Source organism: Euprymna scolopes, chromosome 7 (assembly GCF_053919585.1).
Source record: "Euprymna scolopes isolate OS-2025 chromosome 7, ASM5391958v1, whole genome shotgun sequence".
Lineage (NCBI taxonomy): Eukaryota > Metazoa > Mollusca > Cephalopoda > Sepiida > Sepiolidae > Euprymna > Euprymna scolopes.
In genome coordinates this window covers 25945427-25957981 of record NC_136488.1, presented here as the reverse complement: position 1 = coordinate 25957981, position 12555 = coordinate 25945427, and the positions used below count along the sequence as shown (strand labels likewise).

Here is a 12555-nt window from a genome sequence, read left to right as displayed (position 1 = left end):
TGCACTTGTCATTTTTTCAAGACCCACAAATTTAAGCTAAATTGAATGTAACTTTTTAAACAACCTATACCTCATTTGATTCGCTTTTTATTCCTCTATAATTTTACCTGTTCATATTTGACTTTTTAATTAAAGTATGCTAGTGTTTACATTAATTTAAAAAATTAACTTCAAATCGAGAAGGCAAAAAGAAACTAAGCAGCAACAAATCAGCTTAAAATATCCGTCTTTTAGGCAACAAAGCATCTCTAATCGTAATTATTGTTGTTCCAGGTTATACAATGTAACATTTAGTCTATATGCTTCAACTTTCTCTTAGTGATCATCAGGAGCTCATTAATCTCCACCTTTTTGAGTTATCCAATCGATAAATTTGCAACAGATTGAAATGTGATGAGAAAACGGTATGAAGGCTGTGCAAAAGCACCAAAACACTGGCAGTGTTTGTAATGCCCCTAAATCTGGTCGTCCTAGAGTTACTTCTTACAGGGAAGAAATGCTATCACGATCCGTAGCCTCAAAAACAGATTCAAAACAGCTCCCCACATCCAAAAACAGTGTATTCTTGTTACAAAGCGCTCTCTTTCTACAGTTAAGAACAGATTGAAGGAATTTAATTTGCGAGACTGTGTTGCAAGATGCAGACAGATGATTTCTGTAAAGAACAGAAAGTACCGTCTGGACTTTGTCAGATGTAATGAAAATCATGACTCTTCATATTGGTCGAAAGTGATTTTTAGTGATGTAAGCAAGTTCAATAAGCTAGGCAGTGATGGTAGGCAGTACGTCCATCGAAGGAAGAACAAAGAATTTAATCCTAGGTGCACGGTTTCAATGCTGTAAGATGGTAGTGGTTCAGTTTTAGTGTGGGGCATTACGAGTGCCAATGGTTTAGGCCTATAGTTCGTTTGCAAAGTCGAATTAATTCGACCAAGTACATTAATATGTTGACTGAGCATTTTCTACCCTACTTTGGTCGGAATTTGGATGATAATCCCATCTTCATGCAGAATAATGTTCCCATTCACACAATGTCAAGAGGTTCCTTGAAAAGCATGATATTTCGTATTAGTATTGGCCTGCACAATCTCCAGACCTCAATCCTATCGAAAACATATGGCATTACATCAAGCAACAGCTACATAATAATAAAATTTCAAATCTGAAAAAACTTTGGACAAAAATTAAAGAGAAGTAGGATGCCCTTTCACTGGAGTATTGCCACAGACTAATTCAAGAAATGCCCAAAATATTGCAGGCTGTCAAATTGCAGAAGGGCTATGCTACTAAATATTACCTACTTCATTGTGTACCTGTTGTATTTGTGTTGCATTAATGTTCTAAAGTTACATTTAAATAACAATTTTCCATTGTGTGGAGTTGGGTTTTTTTGGGGGGGGTTTTGCCTTCTCAATTTGAAGTTAATTTTTTAAATTGACTTGAACACTAGGATACTTCAATTAAAAGTAAAATATGAACAGGTAAAATTATAGAGGAATACAAGGCGAATTAAATGAGGTATAGGTTGTTTAAACAGTTACATTCAATTTAGCTTAAAGATAAGTGTTATATGGATAAATTCTGACCCAGAAAACATCAATTCTTCCCCTTTGTCAGAAATATTTCTCATGGAATGTGAGAGGGGGGGATTTCTCTCCCACTGCAAGAACTGTGACACCAGGGTTAGAAAGGGAGATTGAAAAAGTCAGTGGTCAAGAAGAAGAGCCCTCTGACTCTGCTAAAGATGCTTGTGCAGCCCTGTCGGTATTCCCAGCAGGGCACCTCTGGTGATTAGCAATAAACTAACCCCTTCTCAAAGAGAGAAGGAAAAGCCTAGGAAGGGTAAACCTCCTAGATTGCACAGAACCAACATTACTCCACAATCAACAGAGACCAGATCATTACAGGACTGGTCTAATCTCTGTTGATTTTGGAGGCTGAAAATAAAAATCCCCAGCCGAATCTCAGGACAAAATAAGGAAAGTGAGAGTTATGAGGTTGCCAAAAGTAAACTCAAGGTTGTAGAGACACATTAGCTTAAAAACTAGTCTGTAGTTTTGCACATAGCAAACACACAGACACAATTTGTAAAAGAGAAAGAATAAGCAATTATCGTCCTTTTTGACCTCGCTTCTTGCAGACAGGCATCGGCACTAGCTTCCGTTTAAAATATCTTTCCCTTTTCCTCTTCTGTTTGTCTGTCTGTCTCTCTCTCTTTCTCTTTTTCCTGTGGCATGCAAATGTGATGGCCTGGTTTACACACAAACCAATTTGATAATGAAAAGAACTATTGTGTACTGATACAGTCTTACAGAGGTAAGCTAAACTTTACAAAATCATGAACAACGAATTATATGATCTATGAAGCACATTAAACAAAATATTATTGTATGGATCTTAGTCCAAACATAATCAGAGATCAGCAAACGCACACATACACAATATGCACATGGTCTTATATATTTTCAACCAAAAAGTATTATCTGTATAAAATTGTATAAATATTTTTACTTGTTTTGGATAAAGTCTACGGTTGTACATAAATAAACTCGGTATCTATTTTCATTAATTTATGTTGTCGAACACGCCATGCTACTACAACAAGGTCCACTTTCTTAGTTGCATTTTTTTTAAAATTATTTTCACATTTTTTCTCTTTTTTTCTTTTCCGTGCAGGTGAACAGCATTGGTGTTGAGACTGCAACGCATGATGAGGTCGTACAAGCTCTAAAGAATGCAGGTGAAAGGCTCACGCTGACAGTGAAGCACTTCAAGCAGGCCTCCTATTTCCTCAATCGTGGTAAGTCATGCCGAAAACAGTCCTAAATATAGAATGAAAAACCAAATTTTTATCACAAAATCTCAGATGAAATGCGTAACTACAAAAGGATTTTTTTTTTTCCAAAAGCAAATCAGATTTCCAGAGGGAATGGAATCTCTGGCAAGAAATCATTCCATTAAAGAATAACTGTCGTCAAAATATTAAAAAAAAAAATAAAAGTGGCGATTCTTAAGATGCTTTCATTTAATAAGTACATGTTCTGAAGAAAATGCTATTTCAACTTAAGTATATATGAGGGTAATTCAGAAATTAAAGCCTCCTTTTTTTAACTCAAAAAGTTGAAGAGCTATGAAGATGGGAGTGGTACCATTAAAAAAAAAGACGGCCTTTTATGCTCCAGATTTTTTTTTCTTTTTTTACATTGTCATCATCATCATCATCATCCTCAATGCAGTTTTACCTGCCATAAACGATGACTGTGCATGGCCGTCTGGAGCACGCTTTGTCATACGCAGGTGTTTTCAAAAGTAAAGTCTTCTACTTTTTAACTCAAAAAGTTGAAGAGCTATGAAAACGGTACCGTTATAAACGAGCGACAAAAATATGCACACACGCTATAATAGCGTTATAAATATGAAGTTGAGTTAATATGGCCAACCAATTCACTTATTAATAAAATGACTAACAATGTTGAATGAAAATCCGTTGCATGGGTGACTTTAAGAAGAGGAGTTTATGTTGAAGCAAGTGTTATGCAATAATAACCGCATTTCCCCCGAGTTGACATTACTTAAGGAAAAATATAAGATAAGTATAAAATAAGATGAATGTACAAAGGGTTTAACGATATTTTCAATTTTGACTCATTTTGACCCCTTAAAACAATTTTTACCGGCTAAAGACCCGAAAAAGAACGGCATGTAAAAAATTCAATCATTTGAAGCCCCTGGCGTCGCTCTGCGACTTTTAGTTTCGAAGGAGATAGAGTTTGAAAATATGGAGACAGACAGACAGGTAGCCGTTTATATATTAGATTAAAAAATACAGGAGTGGCCGTTAGCAAGTATTCATTTTTTTCATTGCTGAAAAATACTTAATGGAATGAGGGGGGGGGCATGTAACTCCCTCCTAGAACGGCCCTTCGTTTACATAGCGTGCCTAAAGTACAATTTGATTATAATGTCGACGGAACCGAGTCGGTTTAAAAAAAATTAACTTTAATACTACCACCACCAGCACTACTACTACTACTTTATGCTTATGAAAAAATTACATAAAGACAAAAAAATACGCACACGCTATAATAGCGTTATAAATATACAGTTGAGTTAATATGGCCAACCAATTCACTTATTAATAAAATGACTAACAATGTTGAATGAAAATCCGTTGCATGGGTGACTTTAAGAAAAGGAGTTTATGGTGAAGCAAGTGTTATACAATAATCAACCGCATTTCTCCCAAGTTGACATTACTTAAGTTCAGTGTCAAGGAAAAATATAAGATAACTGGAAGTAATGCTGGGATAAGCGGAGGGAATTTTCTTTCGTTTATGTGCATCTACCAACTTACTTAGACTTCGGAACCTCTGTGGTTTGCGACACATGAGGCAGTCAAAGTATACCCATCGTTTTCGATCTGAAGCCAAATACACAGTGTCCTTCGAGTTTCTAACCGTTACAATCAAATCTCTCTATTTTATCTGCTTCCAGTTCATTTTTGATGTTATAACCCTGTTTAAGAGGTCACAGGGAAAACAGAACATGGGAATAGAGTAACAATATGTATTGCCACGAACATACAAAAGTGAAGGTTGTTCATCCAGCCACGAACAACCTTGGTTGGTCCACCGAATATCAACTTCCGCCTTATGGCTTTGTCTTCCGGTATTTATTATGTATAGATTAGTTCATTCGTAGGTAACACAGGTAGTTCAACCCCCCCCCTCCCAAACTGATTACTCTGAAAAGGTGTATTAATATTTCTTTCATTGTGTCGTAGACGGTTTCAGTACTCTCTATTTCCTGGACAATTAATTGTTAAGGACAAAATATGTTTTTCTTTTGACCTCCAAGAAAAATGTTTTATAAACAATTTATCATGTATGACGCACGAGAATTTAATAAATCAGTTAATTACTTGTGTGGGTAGACTCCATCATAAGTAATTAAGGGTCAAATAAGCCACCTAGGACCCTGCTTATAATTATCCATCAGATAAAGGGGTGAAACTGCCCCAGGGGCTTTCCACGAGTGTTACTAACTCGATGAATTCTCTGTTTTGAAGAAGCACCATGCGAAACGGACTAGCAGTTCTTCCATATTATGGGGAAAAAACATTTGGGTACTATTAATTTGTTGCACATAATATCCTTTTTTTTTTTTACGTTTTTTATTTACGTTGTCTGTCGGTAAATAATGCTCCAATACTGGGAAAAATAAGGTTGCGACTGGTACCTGTTGCGGTGTAGCTGAAGTTTTCGTTTCTGGTGTTAAATCGTCTGCAGTTCAATTGTATTTTTATTTCTTTGTGCAGAATTTTTACCATGACATTTGCGTAAAACTTCTTCATTTTCGGTTTCCGTTAAACACACACGTTTTATTTTTTTATTATTTTATTTCTGCAATGGAAACTTTTGTGTCCGATGTTTTTTTACATGCCAAACATATTTTATTTATTTATTTTACGTATATGAGCTGTCTCTAACGCAATACAAATTTTTCCATATCGCTTAAAAGGAGCTGGCATTTTTCTTTCTGTAAATTCTTTTTAGAAGTCTGCGGATATGTGCGGCCATTTTTCCTAGCTTGTGTTTTATTCGTTACGTGCGTTTCAGGTTTGGTTACTTTTTATGTGTACACCTCCAGGCTCAATATCTTCAGTTTTTTTAATTATTTTATTACATGAAAGTATTTTCTTAATTTTTATAGATTTAAACTCAGTTCATTTTAACAAATTTTGTTAGAACACGCCTTTATTATTTTTGTATTTTCTGTTGCTGAACCTGTAGTTTTATAAGTTGATGGTGTTGATTTTCCTGTTGAACGTGTGGATGTTGGAATTTTTCATCAGAACATTTCAGGTGTTCAAATAATTGTTATTGCTGGCGCTTGTTTTTTTTTTGTTTTTGTTTTTTTATCTGTGTGTTTCTCTAACTGTTCTAAATATGTTTGGAGGACATTCACGATAGTGGTTGATAACAAAGTATGTATAGATTCTTTTTGATATTTAAACAGTGTTCAGTTTAAACGAAGTTTTAAGTTGCTATTTCCTCCAATGCAAAAGTCTTTTTTCTTTTTTTCATTGAAGGAAAAAAACGTACTCGGCACAGAATTTGTTTTTTGTTTTTTTAATATTTAATAGCAACAACAAAACACACACACACACACACACACAAATAATCCGTGTTCCTTTTTTTCGTAACACCAACTGTTATTTTATTGTCGTGAACAGAGAAGTGTAAAACAAAAATTAAAAATATTCTTTCTCACCTTTTTTTACGCAGCTGTTCAAGTCCCCCCCCCCTGCCCGTTTTGTAGACAACATAAAGGTTCACTTTGAGTTAAAAAACGCAGTTATAACTGCAACGCGATTTTTCATGTCCGACACAATAACATCAGATAATTTGGGAAATTAGATTATCTCATCTTTTAAAAAGAGGGTGGAGGATGATAAATGTGTACGGACATGATACAATGTGATCTGACGAACTTGTAGCACTTGTGTCCCAACATAAATACCCCTAACTCAACAAGCAGCAAAATCACACCCCTTCCCCTTCACTATAGAAGCCACTAGATGTCAAAAAGCCTTCTATCCTGATAGTTTCTTCCCCCAAACTGCTAGACTTTGAAATTCCCTCCTGGTCTCTTGACTGTATTAACATACAGAAATTTAAAGGTAATGTGAACAAACATCTTAATGTTCAATTCCCTATATAGCATCCCTGTAAACATGGTCCTAAATAGTAACCTCTTAAGTCTAAGTGACAGTATGACTTGTTTTGAGTGAACAGAAGTAAAAAATAAAAAAGTAATAAAAAATTGCAATTGCATATTATTATATAGACTAGTGGGGGCTGTGGAAATTCCACAGCTGCATCTTTCATATGTAATATATTGCTGCTGGGCATTCTATGGGTGTTCAGTGTGTAGAGAGAGAGCTGGTGATATTATTGTAACCCTTTTGTTAAAGCTGTAAAATTATTTATCTAATTAATTTGGTTAATGTAGTGTCAGAATATATCTGGTTATTACGGTTCATCTCCAAAATCATTATAGGAGTCTGTGACATATTTCTATTGTGTGGACGCTCGGCACGAATGGAAACACCAGAATATCATTATACCATCTTTAAACAGAACAGATACTACACTTGGATCCTAGCCAGAAAACCAAGAAGGTATATTTTAGCTTCACATACAGCCCAAAAGCGACATCATTTTTTTTATTATAATTTTTTTTTGCATTCTCTTTTCGGTGAGCGGTAGATCTTATTTATTAAAAATTAAAAAGGATAATAGAAGGTAATGACATACTACGAACATTAAAATAGTATATATATATATATATATATATATATATATATATATATATACTTCAGAATAATTGTATTTAACAATCAGTTGGTATGGAAACCTGTGATTATAAGATTTACAAAATATTACTGGCAGTAATATTCTATAAGTATTATCCCATCTAATTAAGAATTGCTCGATATGCAAGATAGAGCAAATAAATTGATTGTAGTGATTCAATGCATTTCAAAAAAAAAAATATATATATGTATAAATAAAAAATAAAAACGTTATGTAAATGTTTTTAAAAAGACACGTAAACATGTGAGCAGGATTTTTTCCTTCTTTTGACATGATAATAAGTAACGTTCTTATTTTTTATTATTTATCTATTTATCTATTTTCGAAAGAGCGCCACGTGCAAGTGGAGAAGGAAAAAAACAGAGTTATGCAAAATTTGTGTTGAGAATTGTCTAAAGTTCTAACTATTTGGGGGGGGGGGGAAGGCTTTCACTTTAATAAGAGTGAATTTATGAGGTGAATTTATTCGACACAATATGATTCAACTAAAAAAAATAAATAAAAGCAAACGTGAATTAAGATTAAAGTTAAGGTGTTATTGTGGACCCTCACCCCTTTTAAAAAACCTTGTTAAATTTTGTGACATATTTACATTCTATGGAGGTCAGGCGCGAACAAACACCCAATAATTTTATTATACCATATTTCTTCAAACTGAAACATAATTATCAAAGTATACTTACGCAAATAGATATGAAATGTCTTTGTTAAAGTTTGTGCCGTATTTCCATAGAGTACAGGTGCGAACACAGACCCCACAATTTTATCATACCATCCCTATTTAAGTTGAAGCATACTTATCAAAGTATTCATATGTACATCTATATCAAAAGCCCTTGTAAACGGTTTTTTTTTTCTCAGTTTTTATTTCCATACTTTGTGGGCCAGGCGCAAACGCAGACCCCACAATTTTTATGAATCACCGTTCTGCCAGATTAAACATACCCATTCCTGATCTTCGATACATCTTCTATCATTATATGTAATCAGTTTTTTAAAATATTCAGTCATATAGAAGACTATTCATGACCAGAAACACACACACACACACGTTCAGCTTTATATTAGAGATATATATATGTATATATATATATATATATGTATAGATCCGCTAATTTAATGTTCGTAATATGTTATCACCTTCTATTCTCCTTTTGTGATAAATAGGATCTCCCGATCGAATAATTTATAATTGGGAAACTGTGACACACGTAGGTACGTACGTTGACATACTATAGTATTAATATATAGATTATATAATAGAATGCTAACCTTGAATATCATGTCCGCAATCAATTACAACTGTACCACCTCCGTTGTCATGTTGCTGTTAAGGCAGGTGTTGAACATGTGAATGTCTTTTTTTTTTTCTTTTTTTACAAAGAAGTCACCACTTATCAAGGCCCGCAGGCCACCCGAGGATAAGAATCAATGTGTGTACAGTAGTCAAAAGGAACATGTCAGTAATCTTTAGCAGTGGAAATTTTGTAAATTGTATTACTTAAGGGGATGGCTCATCAAGAATTTGTTCATGTTGGACTTGAAGACAACCATATTGTAGTCAGTTGGAAAGTAGGAAAACGAAACAGAGTTCCACAGGCATGCAGTTCTAAGAAACAAGTTTTTTTCACGGAATCTACATTTAGGTTTAGGCACAGATAAAGAGTGGGGGAAATTATTGATAGTGGTTTTGGCTGGACTAGTGTTTTTCATGAAATTTAGGCCAGGGGGCACCATAGATTGCTCAGACGAGCACTTGCTATGAAAATAACGATTAAGCAGAGACAGCCTCACGACGTCTGTTCTGTGGGAAAGAGGTTCCAGGAAAGAGAAAAGGGCATTTCCCACTAGGCTACGAAGTCTATTTTGAACTCTGTCAAGGCAGGATAAGCTGCTTTTAGCAGCTCCTTCCCAGATGTGGCAACAGTACTTTATCCTTGAACGCATTTGGCTCTTAGAGAATTGCATCAGCAGTGAGATATCTACTAGAACAGTAGAACGATCCCACCATTTTCCCAGCCGCCCTGGCAATGGATTTGATGTTTGTGTTCCATCTGAGATCAGGAGTAAAGGTCAAGTCCAGAAGTTTGTCAAAACATGGAGCCACCTCAAGATGAAAGCCATTCATTTCAATTGATGTCAGACAGAGATCAGAGCGTTGATGATGTAAAGATAGAAGTTTGGTCTTAGATGTATTAAAATTAACCAGCTACCTCTTTCTCCATTGCATCACGTGCTCAAGATCAGAGGAGAGAGAATCAGAAAGAACTCAGTCATTTACAGCCTTTGAAGTGTTGCCATAGATGGTAGTGTCATCAGCATAAATGTCTACGAATGATCTTAGAATGTGATTTTGGGAGATCATTGATGTAGATCAGAAAGAGAGTTGGGCTTAGAATGGACCCCTTAGGGACTCCAGCATTAATTCTGTGAGCTTCAAATTTTTGCCCATCAACCACTACTCTTATGAAGCTATCAGAGAGAAATGATTTAATAATTGAAAAGACGTTTCCAGATATTCCATAGCTGGAGATTTTGTGGAGTAGACCTTTATGCCACACTCTATCAAAAGCCTTTGATATGTCAAGGGAAATTGCCTTAGAAAGGAAGCCTCCATCGAGGGATTTGCTAATCCTATGAGATATAACTGTTAACACATCAGCTGTAGATCTAGCAGAATGGAAACCATATTGCATATCACTGAGGAGGTTATTTTTGCTGAGGTTCTTGACTACTTCTCTATTTAACACAGATTCTAGCAACTTACTCATGATGCACAGAAGACTGATTGGTCTGTATTGAGAGGGAAATGAGCAATCACCTGAATTTTTAAATATGGGGAATACTGGTGAGGCTTTCCAGGGTGTTGAGAAGCAATTATCCTTAAGACAATGCTTAAATAGCTTTGTAAGTATAGGAGCTAGTACTAGATGAAGCTTTTTCAGCACTATAATAGGAATGCCATCAGGGCCAATTGCTTTACTGGAATCGAGGTTTTTGATTGTCTGATGCAAATGTAGACCCCACATTATTATTGGACCCTCTTTGGCCAGAACATATACTACACTTTGATCCTATCTAAGAAGCCAAAAAGATGTTAGAGTTTCATGTTCGATAGAACAGTACCATCAGGTGGATTTTTTTAATTACTATTTTTTCATTGCATCTTGGGTAATTGAGCAATCTTATCTTTTAAAAGAGGATAATAATGTACATACAAACATAAAATTACATCTGCATATTATTATGTAGATTATATAATATGATGTAAACTTTGCATATCGAGTCTGCATCAATAAATACTTGCCATCTCCATTGTCATGTTGCCTATAAATTTGGTGTCGAACATCAGTACCAGTTTTTATCGAATTGTTTCTGTTCTGCACTTTCAGCTGAGTGTTGGATATTGGCAGGCAACCCTCGGAAGAGAAACATCCAATGAGTTGCACACACGCATACAGATTCTGTCAGTGTGTATATATCGTGGACGAGCAATAAAAATAAACTTAACAATTACATACTGGAAAGCGCATTTTGAATGACCAGCCGCAGCAAATACATAGCATGAGACCATCACATGATATTAATAAGTAATCGTTTGTCACCGTGAAAATGAACTGCATTCTAAGGCAAGTGAGATATCAACATGCAACGGAGATGTGGCTTTTAAGAGCACTTGTTCTGCTAATGTGACGTGATATTGTTCGTTTAATACAGTTTCTGCATTGTTATGGACAGATTAAGGATTTCACTGTTGCATGTGCAACTGGTATATTTGGTGAAATATTGTTTCCGTCAAATCCCTCTAACTGCCGAATCATTTTCATAACGTGGAAATCAATACCTTTTTGTTGCATGGCTTCAAGTCCGACATCTGAAGTCTATTATCCAAACGAGTGGAAGGAGGGGGTCGATTGTTGATGTAATGGAGACCATTTCAGATTAATGCTGAGATCAGATCCCATCGGATCTGATGTGATCATTTTTTTTTTTTACCGCAAACAAGGCATGTTGTCACTTGGATGTAAAGGGCTACTATTTGGTATCATGTCTAACAGAGGATGGTGGGAAGTTAAGCAACAAGATTCTGTTCACATTACATTCAAACTTCTGCATATCAGTACAGTCAGGGAAGCAGGAAACGGGGAGGAATTCCAAAGTCTAGCAGTCTGAGGGAAGAAACTATTAGAGTAGAAGGCTTTCCAGCATCTAGGTACCTCAACAGTGAATAGGAAATTTAACTGTTTTCAGGTTAGTCAGGAGTATGTACTTCAAGGAAGCAAAAGTGGTATGATTTAATCAGAGCACATTCTATTAAAGTACTTGTAAAACAGGTATGTGTTTTATATTGAAGGGGGCAGCTCCCAGTTTTTAGAAAAATGAAGTAAATAGGATAAAAAAAAATATTTATTGAAGAAGAATGCTGGAATTGAATGTAGTGATCAAAAGTTAAAATGAATGCATATTGCTATTTAGACACGATTCCAGGAATGCAGTGGGATTATCCATTGTAGTTAGAAATAACCATAAAAACAAAGTTAGGTCAGAGGAATAATAAACAATCAAACTAAAGAATGTTCTTGTGTCGCCAGTACACATGTTGGAAGCATATGCAGTCAACGTGCAAACCAGGCACGTTTGGCCGCATTCTGATGTCACAAAGAAATATAGATTTAATATATACAGTTAGGTTAGACTAGAGTTGAGAGAGGAAGTTGAGGAAAGAAAGTCAGAGAGGATCAGCCAGAGTTCAGTTCGAGTTGAGTTAGCTTAAGCCCTTTTCGGAAGCGAGGCAGAGAGGAGAAGACAAAATGTAGAAATCTAGCACGGCATCGAATTCCTATCGTTTCCATCTCCAACTGGAAATAAATATCTTAATATTGTTATGTAAACTTTTGTCTTATGGTAATGTGTATTGTCTATTGTATAATGAACTTTATATGGTCCTGAATATGACCTTAAACTATATCCAGTGGTGAGGCACCAGCTTGCGGTCTTTGGAGAATGTGGAGCCACCCTTTAATTGCCATTGCTCTCAGGTCCACTCTGACCCGAAGTGGTAGTACCTGTTAGGGTCCCAATTATGGGTTAAATAGAAACCGACTTGAAAACAACAAATATATTCTATTAAAAAATTTTTCTTCAAGATCTTTGGATTCGGCATTAAATAATCTGA

General features: G+C 35.4%; 1 protein-coding gene across 4 annotated transcripts in view; it reads left to right on the top strand.

The window, feature by feature from the left end:
* The window catches only part of LOC145279663 (gamma-1-syntrophin-like), a 686561-nt gene that overhangs the window by 604580 nt on the left and 69426 nt on the right, over positions 1-12555 (top strand). For all 4 annotated transcript variants that reach the window (XM_080130906.1, XM_080130908.1, XM_080130909.1 and 1 more), the window contains one exon: positions 2677-2800. In XM_080130906.1, the coding sequence (XP_079987032.1) occupies positions 2677-2800 (124 nt within the window). The remainder of the gene's footprint in view (positions 1-2676; positions 2801-12555) is intronic.